The sequence below is a fragment of the Cokeromyces recurvatus genome (assembly GCF_025118155.1).
Source record: "Cokeromyces recurvatus strain NRRL 2243 chromosome Unknown BX663scaffold_29, whole genome shotgun sequence".
Classification (NCBI taxonomy): domain Eukaryota; kingdom Fungi; phylum Mucoromycota; class Mucoromycetes; order Mucorales; family Mucoraceae; genus Cokeromyces; species Cokeromyces recurvatus.
This window is the reverse complement of record NW_026251415.1, coordinates 211,748-225,488: the sequence shown is the minus strand read 5'-3', so window position 1 is coordinate 225,488 and position 13,741 is coordinate 211,748. Positions and strand designations below refer to the sequence as shown.

Sequence of the window (13,741 nt, the reverse complement as noted above, 5' to 3'; positions counted from 1 at the left end):
AACAACACAATTTAATTAAAACAACAAATAATACTAATAATGGCTCAATAACTTCTACAACTGCAATAAAAGAAGATGAGGAAATGAAAGAAGCCCAATTAATACAACAGCAAAATGACACTGAAATTAAACCAGAAAATGTTATTATTCTTCAAGGTCATCAAAGTGAAGTTTTTTCTTGTGCATGGAATCCTGTACTTCCTTCACTTCTTGCATCAGGGTAAGAATTTACTAAAAAAAAAAAAATAAATGAATAAATAAATAAAAATAAAACAACATACATATTGATATATTAATTATTAGTTCTGGTGATGCTACAGCAAGAATATGGCAAGTTCCAGAAGGAAAAGATAAAGCTTCTGAACCTATAGTTTTAAATCATTTACCTAATATGAATGATAATAAGGATGTTACAACACTTGAATGGAATGTAAAGATTAAATTAATGAGTTTTCTTTTTTTTTTTTAATTTTTATTAACAAGGAATTTAAATAGCCTTCAGGAAGTTTATTAGCAACAGGCTCATATGATGGCCAGGCGCGTATCTGGACACAAAAAGGACAATTAAGATTTGTTATGGGACATCATACAGGGCCCATTTTCTCTTTAAAATGGAATATGAAAGGTGATCTTATATTAAGTGGAAGTGCAGATACGACAACTATTATATGGGATCCTGAAACGGGAGAAATGAAGCAACAATACGAATTACATAGCTGTAATAAGTTTATTATGTGTATTTCATTCAATATACAGATTAAAAAAAATTAATCGAATCCTTATATTATAGTGGCCATTCTTGATGTTGATTGGATGGATAATACGACCTTTGCATCATGTTCTTCAGATAAAACTATCTATGTTTGTAAAGTAGGAGCGAGTAAGCCATTAAAGAAATGGGTTGGACATGAAGATGAAGTAAATGCAGTACGATGGGATCCTAGTGGACAGTACTTGGCTTCTTGTTCTGATGATATGACTACTAAAATTTGGAGTTTAAATAGTGATGGACCTATTCAAAACTTGAAAGGACATAACCTTCAAATCTATACGTTACAATGGGCACCTTGTTCAAATAATAGTACGACACCATCATCCACTATTTTAGCAACTGCAAGTTTTGATTCTACAGTACGTATTTGGGATGCAATTAATGGTACTTGTCTTCATGTGCTTAAGAATCATAGTGAAGCAGTATATTCAATTTCCTTCAGTCCTGATGCTCGTTTATTGGCCTCTGGTAGTTTCGATGAAGTGTTGAATGTTTGGGACTCAAAGGTAAATCAATAAAGAATAGAATAATAGCATGCTTACATATTCACTTCAATTCTGTATATAGGATGGGATTCTAAAAAAGACTTTCAAGACAAGTGGTGGTATATTTGAAGTTCATTTTAATAAGGATGGTGATAAGCTGGCTGCATGCACTTCTAATAAGCAAGTTGTTATTTTAAACCATATGAGCTCTTAATACAATTTATAAATTATAAATACATTTATATATATTTTTATTTTTTATTTATTTCATTTTTTTTTTCTTTTTTCTTTTCTTTTCTCTTTTCTTACTTATTTATTTCATAATGAATTGTAAATATTGTCATACATCTCATCGTAAATTCTATTGCATTGATTGTATAAAAGAAAAGTAAATTGCTTATATTTTAATTGCTTTATTATTCTTATTAACTTTTATTCAGATTACAAAAACATGAAGAAGAAATAAACATCACGATTATCGAAAGAGATGCCGCAGTTGATGAGGCCAATCATTTTTTAAAAAAGACAGAGTATATACAACAATTGATTGCTGAAAAGAATAAAAGAGCAATGAAATTGGAATCATTACAAGAAAGTCAAATATGCATGCTGAATGAAACTAAAGAAAGTAAAATGAATATGATACATGTTTAATTAATCAAATGAATTACAAGATTGATTGTATTTTCTATTGTATATAAAGAAAAAATACGTATAAAAGAATTAGAGAAACAGATAACAGACAAGAGAAGAATACTAGAAGAATGTATTAAACGAAAGTCGCATTATCAAAAATTATGCATGGACAATCATAATAAAAACTCCACTCTATTGAGAGCTTGGCAACGTACACATAAAATGACAGTTGGAACGAGACGTATTTTAGTGAAGGAAGTCAGTTCTTTATTTGAGTTAAAGCCTGGTGTTGTTGAAGAACCTGTATCACTACCTATGCCATCCTCTTCTCTTCAAGCAGAAGAATTGTTGCCACCTTTTAGTCAGCCTACTACTATGCAAATAGGAAACAAAGAAGATTTATATATTTGTGGAGTTACTTTACCTACTCGATTAATTGACGTTACAAGTAATTGTACATAGACTTAAATATATACATCTATGTATGTGTATAGGGAATTCTAAATCGATCTGTGAATTATTTATTAGAATACCCTAAAGAAGAATTAAATGCACCTATTGGTCTTGTCATTCATATGCTGGGTCTAGTTGTTCGTTATTTGGGTATTAAAATGCCATTTATTATAATTCAAAAGGGACTTCGACATTATATTCGAATGGTAGCACCTAATCGACAATTATGGCATAATTATAGGTATAGATGTATATATATATTTTTTTTACTTACTTATTTACTATGAAACTGATGCATAATATCAGAAAAATGCCATTATTTCTTGAAGAAGATGATAAAAATTTCAAGAAATTTGTAATTGGTATGGCTATGTTAAACTATAATCTTGCTTATATCTGTTATACTCAAGGTGTAAAAATCCCAGTAAGCCAAGTTGCCAATACGCTTCAAAGCTTAATGGCTTGTTGTTGTGCACCTAATTTGGGCATGTAAGTCAATCATATGAAAAAAAAAAATGGAATGATTAAATATGAACACACTTTTTTTTTTCTTTTTTTGTAACAGTCAATCACATGCACTTTATTATCATGGAATTCGTGATTTAAAATTTCCTATTGAATTTAAGCAGGTTTTAAGAGCTACGAATTTTAGATATAGATGTAGTAGTCTTTTAGATGTAAATACAACAAATGAATTACATACAAATTATTTTAAAGTAAAGTCAAGTAAAAGAACTTATCATCAAAAGCGACGGCAAATAAATGAAGGAGAAGAAGAAGAAGAGGAAGAAGAAGAAGAATATGATGGATTGTATGTAGATAGTGATAATGATGATACATTACTAAATAACCAGCAACTAACACGTTTGCAAGCCGCTCCCACAACACCGCATAGTGAAACTTGGAGTCTTATTGAAGTTGCTCCTTTTCTTTAAACAAACAAACCAAACAAAAAAAAAGTGATGTCATCATTATATATCTAATATTACGAAAAATGCATTTAAATTTTGTTTCAAAATCATATGTGGTAAATTACCTTTTTTGACATTTAACAATAATGCATATTTATTATTCTATCACAAGGGGAAAAAAAAATAAGTTATAAATTATCCAATAAAATTTATTCATTTTTACAAAAAAAAAGCCCGATATTTTTTTTTTTTTTTAAACAATTAAAGTATTATTATTATTGTGAATCATATAAATACATACATATTTTATCTTGCTTTACCAGCAACCATATTAGATGATATTGTTATATTATTATTATTATTATTATTACTATTAGGTACAGAGGATAACAATGATGAATCTAATTCTACTAATCTCTTTCTAGCTTGTTCATTGCCTTGACTTGCAGCTTTCTTATACCAACGGATGGCTTCATTCATATCCTTTTGTCTACCAATACCTGATTCAGCAAAGTAGCCTAATGCAAAGACAGCCTTTACTATTCCCTTTTGAGCAGCCAATTGAGCCCAATAAAGCGCCCTTTCTCCGGATGGCTCAATTCGAGGAGGGTCACCGGAGAGATACCAAGCAGAGAGAGCAAAGCAAGCATCTGGATTACCTTGTTGAGCAGCCATTGTATAATAATAAATAGAAGCATAGGCATCCCTTTCACATTTTAAATAACCATATTCATAGCATTGGCCCAGCCTATATGCAGAGGGTACATAGCCTAATTCAGCAGCACGGGTATAGAGTTGAACTGAATATTGAACATCCTTAAAGATAATACCGTCTAAACCTTTTTCATGAAGTAATCCTAATTCGTGTAAGGCATGAGGATACTCTGTTGTAGCAGCCTCCGCTGATCTTTTCAACCATTTATTTCCATCCCTTACATTACGATGTAAACCGAGTTCTCCATTGATATTTGCTAATCCAAGTCGATACATGGCTCCAGGATGATTTAAGGTAGCTGCAAGTCTTAAATAAATATGATGTGTGTATGTGTATGTATGTGTGTGTGTGTGTGTGTGTGTGTGTGTGTGTATGTATGTGTGTATATATGTGTGTCAAGTTAAGTTTAGTACATGTTTTCGAAACAAGAGAAGAAAAAAAATTTTTTTTTTCTTTAAAGAACGGAAAAAAATAAAATAAAAATAAGATTTACCTATAAAATTGAACAGACTTTGATTTATTTTTAAGGCATCCCAAGCCATCTTCATAACATTTTGCAGCTCTACAATATACAATATGTAAGGTTAATTATTGTTTACATATGTCATCGCTTTGGTATATAATAATTTCATATTCTGACATTTAATTTTCGATATGGTATGGAAAAGAAAAAAAGGATAATTATGATGGATATGTTTTCATTGATAAAAAAAAAAAGAAAAAGTGGGTACAAAAAAACTTACCGATAAGAAGCATCAGCATGTTGACGTTTCGCAGCTTGTACAAATAAAGGGAAAGCGTTACCAAAATCAGGTTTACCAGATTTATGAGTAGCACCAGAGGCATAAATATTTGCAAGATAATATTGGGATTCTGCATGACCACGAGTAGAAGTTGCCTTCAGGATCTTAATAGCTTCTGACATATAAGCAATTCTTTCTTCTGGTTTACGATTTGGATTTTTAGATGATTCGTAGAGATAAATTGCAAGATCGCATTGAATAGTGGGATCATTCGATCGTTTTGCATTTTCTCTATACATGATAATTGTTTTATCATAAGATAGTAACTCGGCATTATTTCCAGGTTTCAAATGATCATGATTCATAAAATATTCACTATTTAATGATGGTAAACTAAGATTAGAAAGATATCGATTATGTTTATAAATGACTGAAGGAGGTGTGGCTGGTATGGATAGACTAGTAGAACTTGATGCAGCTGAACTAAGTTGTTGATTATCCATTGTACTATGAGAGGAAGTACTACTGGATGGTTTATAATTAGAAGAAGTGGAAGACTGTAGACTACTGCTGCTTTCTCTTTTTATAGTATCATTATTAGCAGGTAATTTTTCTAATTGGCGTGAATTTAAGATATGAACAGGAGAAGGTGGAGAAGGAGAAGGAGAAGAAGAAGAAGAGGTTGATGAAGATGATAATGAAATTTGATCATTCGATGTAATATTTAAAGTAGGAGTTGAATTATTTTGTGGAGCAATTATTTGTGTTTGTTCTTTTTCACTCTTTTCTGACTTGAGAGATGCTGCAGAACTTTTAAGTTTACTTTTAATATCTTTTAACATTCTTTATTATTATTATAGGTAACAAAGTAAAAGAAAATAAAAAAAATGTAAAAATGTAAAAGTAAAATAGATATTATTAAAGGTAATTTATAATTTCTATTTATAATCGCTTCTTAAAATTGATCAAAATAAACCAGCTTAATTATTAACTGAATAGGTGGTTTTTTTTTTTTTTTTTTTTTTTTTTTTTTTTTTTTTTTTTTTTTACCACTAATTAAATTAAAAGCTTTATTTATTATAGACACAGTTATAATATCTTCCTTCCTTCTATTATGATGTTATTAGTTGATTTATATACAAAGAATACTAATAAGTTTCCTTTATTAGACTTTGTATGAGTGTATAGAAGGTTATTTCTAATAAGGAATTTTTTTTTCCTTTTATCTCTTTCTATTTTTCTTTAAAGACTAAAAATACTTGATGTTTTGATTATGCTTTAAAAAACTACTGCTATTATATCAATACTTTTTCCTTGTTTTCATTTTGAAACAATTCTATTATTCCTACTACTTATAAATAGAAAGCTCACTAAATACAACAACAACAACAACAAGTTACTGTAACTTTTATAACATATGATCGCTTGTTTATTTTAGAGTTCGAAAGTATTACAAAAATATTAAGTAAGTATGATAAAGTACAGTAGCTTAAACTGTCACCAAAATATTTTTCCTTCATTTTTTTCTTTTTTCTTTTTCTTTTCCTTTTTGGGATTTTTGATATCGCCTAAATAGGTACAATAATACAACTGCTTACCAAAAATACATTATAAGGGGTACATGAATTAAAATGTCATCCTCATGCAATATTATTTAGTCAATAAGTAAGAAAAAGGCGTCTAATGCTTATCATGTATTAGCATGACTCTAATAACTTTCTTAAACGACACTTATTTCGTCTATTCAGGGTTCTCAATTTCCTTCACTGTTTTAATATGTAATGATGGAGCATGCGTTATATTATGAACGCATTTCAATTATACATCACAAATTCCACTATTCTTGGATATAAGATTCGATAATAACCTTTATGTCTCTCTTCTTGTCGTTTCAAATTAGTAACATCGATAGGAAACACACATTTATGTTAATTCCATGATTTTGAAAATAAATATAATGTTAACATGAGTTTAATACTGTTATATAAATAGATTAAAGAAAAAAAAAGAAGAGATATACCAAGTCTATTCATATCTATTTTCTCAAAATAGACATATTATTTAAGTCTATACACACAAGGCTGATCTGTCTGTCTGTCTGTCTGTCTGTAGTAGTACAGGGCGAGGAGAAAAGAAGACATACTCCTCACTATTTTTATTAGTCCCTTCCCCCCCCATTTTTAAATTCTAGATATATCAATATTTTTTTTTCTTGATATAGATTAAAATTCGGTTTTAAACAAGAATACGATCTATTTATGGTATTCCTGGTAGAGTAATAAGCTAAACTGTGTATCTGTAATATGTTACTAGTGTCAAGTCAGAACTACGAAAGCCTGCGATGATATGATTATATCAATAGATAATTTGAAGTTTATTTTATTCAATATCAAAGCTTATTATATATCCCCTGATACAAGTTAGTTAATGCATTTAATAGATTTAAGTTATTAGTAGAAATGATGTTATATTGACCTACTATAGAAATATAATAATATACTTTAATTCTATCCTGTATAATACTTTTTTTTTTTTAAGTATATAAGCATCCTCTATTTAAAGGCTATATTTAAATATACACATACTATTTCCATTACTTCTCTTTTAAATAATCCTTTTTGATATATTTTTAGTTAAAAAACTTGCAGCAGTGCTAGTGTTAAAATAGACCAACAATTAGCCTTTTATTCTTCTTTTTATATATGTATTTATATCATAAACGCATATGACTAACTATAATTAACTTTAACTGCAGAAGACTGAGGTAAATTCTTAGTCAATTTTTTAACTTTCGGGATTATCTTTTTAAACTGGATTTATAATATTTTTCTCTACATTTTGATCTGTGATCAGAAGGAAGCAAATAATACTTCCACTACTTTCAAGATTTAAGTTATCCATTAAAAATCTCCAAGTTTCTAATAACTTGATAGATGTCTTTTAATAGATAAAACAATAAAAATAATTTTTTTTTAATGGACCCTTGTAGTGTAAAGCAAGAATATATTGGTAAATGATGTAATCTTTATATCAAGACAACTAAATATATTAATATAGGTTTATATATTTGGAATTTTAAATAGGCTACACTACTCCTGTTCATATTGTATTTTATTTATTTATTCATCTATAGTTTTGACTATACTTGTATCTATATTTTGCTTCCGATAAGACACGTATTATCTAATAATAGGCTATGCATATATTTATTTTGTATGTCTTTAAATTTAAAATGAGCAGCATATATATAAATTTACATTTGTCACTTACAAAGAACTTGCGAATAAGCTCGGGCTGAATGTAATAAATAATGACATGTTTAAATACATAATAATAATAATAAGAAGAGAGTATAGAGAAAAAAAATTTTTTTTTTCTTTTCCAAAGACAACAGCCTCAACAATTAACTACAAAATTAAAAAGCAGTTGTATCATATTACAAACAAGATAAATGTAAAGCTTAAGAAGACAAGTTCGACTAAACCCTCTTTTATATTATTCCCCTTCCCTACTAAGACCTATGGCGTGATAGCTTTATTGCGTTCCTTTTAGAGTCAACTAAGGCTCTTTTCATACAAATTATAACTTAATAGTGGTAGTGTGTCATTTATATAATTATTACTATAGAGTTTTTTTTTTTTTTTTTTTTTTTTTTTTTTTTTTTTTTTTTTTTTTTTTTCCTTTCAAATTATTAAAAATAGTTGTTGTTGATAAATTCTATGATTATTAAAAGTTAAACTGGTTTTATTATATTCTCATATCTATGTAAAATAACTCTTTTGTTTCAGTATATTTGATTTGATTAAATATTATTATTTTAGCCAAGAAATTATATAAATAAGTTGTTTTATATCATCATATTCTTTCCTAATCTTATTAAAAAAAAAACTCTCCCTCTAGTAACTGTATACACATTGATTATCTCTTTTGTTATTACGTTATTTGCTACACACATAAAAAAAAATAAAATAAAAATAATAGAAACAATATAATATAACACGCTTCTTTTTGAAAGCCTGTTTATCAGTGATTTCAACTTTTTTTTTCTAATTACATATATTAAATTACATGCTTTTAGTTTTTTGATAATATATGCTAAGGTACATTGAGTAAAAAATATGCTTAATATGCTATTTTATCATTATTCTAGTTTATTAGTAAAGGAATTTTATTTATCTATGAAAAAAAAAAGGCTGATCTAATTAATAATATACTTCATTCGTGTTTACTATGAGAAAGAATCAAATATTCAAAGTTACTTTTTTTTTTTTTTTTAAAAAAAAAAGTATTTTATATAGAGCAACACATGCCAAGTTTTATTTTTATCGCACCTTCTAAGCTTACTATATGAATAGCTCCTATTTTTTTATTTTATTTTATTTTTTTAAAAAAAAAGTTATATTCTTTTTATTACATTGCTGCAAAGCAAATCAAGAAATAGATCAAGTACAAAGATTCTTAAAAGATTATAATCATGTTGTTTGTTTTGTAACAAAAAAGTTGCTTTTAACTAGAAAATAGCATGTTCATCTGTGGTAACACATTGTTTACTCTTAGTAGTGATTATATTTATGACAATGCTGATATAATAAAGAGAGAGAGAGAGAGAGAGAGAAACGGGAAACGCAGGAAAAGTAGTAAGTTAAGCAGACATAATATCATTTCATTTATCAAGTTGTAAAAAGAAGTTGATTTTTATTTACAGTTGTATTTGACATATTTTAATTTTTTTCTTTCCTTTATATATGTCTTCAATTGTATCATTAACAATGATGCTACACTATTCATATGTATCATCTTCTTCATCATTGAAAAAAAATTGTATCATTACTACTACTGTTTGTAATAAGAAAAGAGATTAAAGTCCCTAAGGAAGATAAAGATGATAATGTGGATTTTGTTAGAATAACAATCTTTATTTGCCATTACTGTAGAAGTAAGCATAAATGCAGATCCTTTATTGATATCTGATGGATTAGAATTGATAGTATTGCATGATGAAAAAGATTGCATACATAATACTATATCCTGATTGTTATTATAGCCCAAGTTCTCTTGTAATTTAGATAAAGCTCAGCGAGAAGATAGTTTTCATTTAGCAAAAGGCATTGATAATGAAGGAAATATAATAGAAGATTCAGGATGAGATATAGATGCAGTAGATAAAATAGGAGACAGTGGTGGTCTTGGGTTGATTTAATCATAAATGATGCTGATCAAATTCAATGACAAAATAAGTTACATTTTATTGGTTTACTTGTCTTGAATATATTCTTTACCTTGATGAACAAATAGTTTATAAGAGTTAAGGACAAATCATTCAGCATCTGATATATTAAACATTTCCAAGTCGAATAAATTATGTATCACGTAAATTACAAAATCCTTTAATGAAAACTTATGCTTGCGAATAAACTTAAACTTTTTATGATTGTTACTTGAAGGAGGTACATAATGTGTCTAGTGTAGGAGCAGGAAGTTTTCTCTTGATAAGTAAATTGAAAGAATTACTAATAATAGATGATTCATTTATTAGCTTATGTGATTGTTAATAGTACATAGATAAGCTTATTATAACTAGTTTATTATAGTTAAGGAAAGTAACATGTGGTAATCAATCTACTAGAATAGTACATATTTTTATTATTAAGATTTTTTTTTTTTCGTTTTATATAAGTGAAAAAAAAAGAGTAAATATATGATTATTATATACTGCTATTGCTTATTCATTCTATTGTATTCTCTACCACATTTATATGTTTCATTTGATAATTAAGTGCATATACATATAAATATATATATATGTATAAACATATATATATATACTTTACAACTAGTTTTACAAAAAAAAAAAAAAATTAAAAAGGACTTTTCCTATACCATCGCTTCTTGTATGTATTAGCTGTTACAGATATTTAGTAGACGATGAAAGGTTATAAATGGAAGTTATAATCTTATTTTCCCATATTAGTCTTTTGATTGTAATATGTTTAATGAAGTAGGTGGAATTGTATCATGCTTGAATTGACATATTGCATCTTGATATATGTTAATCATTGAATCCATAGCCTCAGGCCAAGTATATTTTTTAGCTGTCTCTAATGCTTTTTCACTCATTTCTTTTAAGATTGTATACTTTTGCGCTATAAGTCTTTCAAGTAAAGCCCGATATTTAATTTGTTGATCTTGGATAGATAAACCGAATGTGTTCAGTAATAAACCTGTATGATTATTTTTCACAATATCTTTAACCCCCTCAGCTTCAATTCCTACTACAGGTAATCCAGATGCCATTGCTTCTAACACAACTTGGCCAAATGTTTCTGTCGTAGAAGGGAATACAAAGATATCAGCCGATGCATAAGCTTGTGCCAAGTCAGAACCTTGAAGGTAACCTGTAAAAGTAACAGGCATATTCATTGAAAGACAATATGTTTGTAATTCATCGAGGGCCGGTCCATCCCCTACTAAAACGAGATGGCATGTATCATAATCCATTTCACGATAGGACTCAATGATTAGTCTAATATTTTTTTCAAACGAGACTCGGCCTACATACAATAGGATCGTCTTTTCATCATCACTTGTTGGTTTCCTCTCAGATAATCCTATCCAATCAGAGCGTAATCTTTCAGATCTATGAAGAGGTGAAAACACAGACATGTCCACGCCTCGTGGCCATACGCGAACATGCTGGAATTGGTGTTCCCTTAAGATAAACATAGTAGAAGGGGATGGACAAGCGACAAATCGACTGAAGGAATGACAATATCGATTCCATTTCCACATGATTGATTTTAAAAACCCATATCCAAAGTGTTCACAATATAAAGCAAGATTTGTATGATAGGAGGAAACGATAGGTGTAAATGGAAGATAATAGCGTATTAAGGTCAATCCCATTGGACATAAAAAGGCAGGATCAACCAAGTGAATCACATCTGGCTGAAATTCAATTAATGTCCTTGTAAACTTGGGTCTCCAGAAATTAAATTTAAGTTCAGGATATAAAAAGAACGGGATTCCAAAGGTACCAAGAAGTTTTACGCCCGCATAGTTCTCCATCCTTGTTTCAGGTCCTAATAAAATGACGGTATGGCCAGTCAAGGTAAGGTGCTCAAGGAGTCGTCCTAATGTACGTGTAACACCGTCAACCTTTGGTAAAAAGTTCTCGGTAATAATCGCAATTCGCATGTTTATTAATAATGATTTGAATCTTTCAATGTAGAATGGAGGAATTAAAAGTTTAGAAAATAAAAATGATAATAAAAAAAAAATAAAAAAAAAAATAAAAATAAATCTCGAGAACTGCTATCAATTTTTGAATAAATAGAATAAAAAAGAAATATATGTTTTAAAGGAGAAATGTATGATTTATTCTTTGTGACCCAAGTTTGTATTATTGTTATTATTATTCCCTTATAATAGAACAAAAGGTTATAGTCACTTAAAGTGAATACATTTAAATTTATATATACATAAGAGCCTTAATGAACAAAAAGTTCTACAAGCGCAATTGTCAATCAGCATAAATAACTAATAATTTTAAAAAGATACATTATTATTATTATTATATAGCTATCTACGACTTATATTACATTACTAAATGGAAGTGAGAAATAAAGAAAAAAAAAAGGTTTCTTCTTGGATTGTGGTAATGTATTTCCTCAGTTATCAGCCAAACAAAAAATGATAAGAGAGGATATTTCATTTCCTTACTTTACACAAGTAACAATATTATGTTTAGTTTTTAACTCAATCAAAGTACTATTACAGAATCTAGAATGAAAAATGTCATTAAATACGATAAATGAATTAGGATCATATCAAGATAATCAACTTGTGTATATAAGCAAAGAGAAAGATACATTAACTTATTTCGTATTGAAGACTCTTGTCTTTGTGAATATAAATAATAGTTCAATAATCTTGATGCTTCAAAATATGAATTCTTAGTAGAAAAAAAAAAGGATTTATAATAAATATAATAAGAATCTTTATATACATATATAACTACTGAGCAATAGTTTATTTTAAAAAGTATGTTTATATGTACTTACGCTGTATTGAATGACTCGATCAGGTAATATACAAGTAATCCTAAAATTCATTGGAGATAGTAATTCTATACATTTATTGACTTTCTCCTCTTTTTTATTTATTTATTTTTAATGCTCTTTGAATGAATGTTATCTAGAATCTGTTGACTGATAACTGTTACTGCGTAAAAGGCATTGTAGTTATAGCAAAAAAGAAAAAAAAAGGACTTCTTCTAAATTGCATTAGTTTGACATTTTCTTTTTCTTATTATCCCAAATAGATTAAACTCCTTACTATAGTAAACAAGAATAGTAATACTATATCTCCTGAATTTGTATAAGAATAAATTTAATATAATCCAGAACCCTTTGTATTTAATACTAGACTTTAATTGTAATTATTAACATTACTTACTAGTGTCTTTCCCTCTTTCTTTTTTTTTTCTTTTTTTACATACTATTTTATTATATTTGATACCTTCATTACTGAGAAAATACTTGGTTTAAATCTGTGATCAAGTTTTGAAATTGAAAGAATTTAACAAGCCAAGTTATGTAAAGAATTATTAGACAATATTATAAATTATTGATGTTCATAATTAAAGACTTCATTTAATTATTGGTAGCACTACGTTATATGTTTAAGATATATTAGTTTAGAAGTTCAACTTTAGGAAATAAAATTAATTATTTGTTGCTTTTCTTTCTTCTACTACTTTTCTATTATTCTTCTCCTTTTTTTTTCTTTTTTCTTTTTGTTCATATTCCAAGAGAGAAATGATGAACATCAGTCTAAAAAACCAAACTTGTTGGTATTGGTGTTGGATATTATGTATTTATATCATGATGAGTGTCCTACTATCTACTATGTTAGTCTCAGGTAATAGTAACAAATAAATAAATAATCGAAAAATTTTGGACTCATAATTTGTAATTTAGGATTTACACTAGATAATCATCAAATGGAATCTTTAAATGATATACAAA

At 27.9% G+C, this 13,741-nt stretch overlaps 4 protein-coding genes across 4 annotated transcripts; 2 read left to right on the top strand and 2 right to left on the bottom strand.

Annotated features, from left to right (window-relative positions):
* Window positions 1-83: 83 nt before the first annotated feature.
* On the top strand, window positions 84-1,471 carry BX663DRAFT_532755 (WD40-repeat-containing domain protein; the record flags this gene model as incomplete). Its single annotated transcript, XM_051530481.1, has 5 exons — window positions 84-220; window positions 304-430; window positions 496-718; window positions 791-1,278; window positions 1,340-1,471. 5 exons carry the CDS (start codon window positions 84-86, stop codon window positions 1,469-1,471), a joined length of 1,107 nt encoding a protein of 368 aa, XP_051379618.1.
* A 21-nt stretch (window positions 1,472-1,492) lies between these two features.
* BX663DRAFT_563783 (UV radiation resistance protein and autophagy-related subunit 14-domain-containing protein) lies at window positions 1,493-3,489 on the top strand. The gene is made up of 6 exons (XM_051532027.1): window positions 1,493-1,645; window positions 1,698-1,885; window positions 1,961-2,341; window positions 2,422-2,587; window positions 2,653-2,835; window positions 2,912-3,489. The coding sequence occupies exons 1-6, from the start codon at window positions 1,581-1,583 to the stop codon at window positions 3,279-3,281; spliced, it is 1,353 nt and encodes a 450-aa protein (XP_051379617.1). The 5' UTR covers window positions 1,493-1,580; the 3' UTR covers window positions 3,282-3,489.
* Window positions 3,490-3,543: 54 nt separating this feature from the next.
* BX663DRAFT_520782 (uncharacterized protein) lies at window positions 3,544-5,385 on the bottom strand. Its single transcript, XM_051529152.1, has 3 exons — window positions 4,716-5,385; window positions 4,466-4,534; window positions 3,544-4,278 (listed from the first exon to the last, which is right to left on the bottom strand). The coding sequence occupies exons 1-3, from the start codon at window positions 5,216-5,218 to the stop codon at window positions 3,564-3,566; spliced, it is 1,287 nt and encodes a 428-aa protein (XP_051379616.1). The 5' UTR covers window positions 5,219-5,385; the 3' UTR covers window positions 3,544-3,563.
* A 5,165-nt stretch (window positions 5,386-10,550) lies between these two features.
* BX663DRAFT_520779 (uncharacterized protein) lies at window positions 10,551-11,991 on the bottom strand. The gene has a single exon (XM_051529151.1). It carries the CDS (start codon window positions 11,907-11,909, stop codon window positions 10,683-10,685), a length of 1,227 nt encoding a protein of 408 aa, XP_051379615.1. The 5' UTR covers window positions 11,910-11,991; the 3' UTR covers window positions 10,551-10,682.
* Window positions 11,992-13,741: the final 1,750 nt, after the last annotated feature.

Bases quoted from the DNA above. Each gene is read 5' to 3' on its own strand.
- BX663DRAFT_520782 (XM_051529152.1), bottom strand. From the start codon at position 5,218: ATGGATAATCAACAACTTAGTTCAGCTGCATCAAGTTCTACTAGTCTA. The intron at 4,535-4,715 runs GTAAGTTTTTTT...TGTATATTGTAG, and splicing joins CATGCTGATGCTTCTTATCG to AGCTGCAAAATGTTATGAAG. The intron at 4,279-4,465 runs GTAAATCTTATT...TATTTATTTAAG, and splicing joins AAGTCTGTTCAATTTTATAG to ACTTGCAGCTACCTTAAATC.
- BX663DRAFT_520779 (XM_051529151.1), bottom strand. From the start codon at position 11,909: ATGCGAATTGCGATTATTACCGAGAACTTTTTACCAAAGGTTGACGGT.
- BX663DRAFT_563783 (XM_051532027.1), top strand. From the start codon at position 1,581: ATGAATTGTAAATATTGTCATACATCTCATCGTAAATTCTATTGCATT. The intron at 1,646-1,697 runs GTAAATTGCTTA...ACTTTTATTCAG, and splicing joins ATTGATTGTATAAAAGAAAA to ATTACAAAAACATGAAGAAG. The intron at 2,342-2,421 runs GTAATTGTACAT...ATTATTTATTAG, and splicing joins TCGATTAATTGACGTTACAA to AATACCCTAAAGAAGAATTA.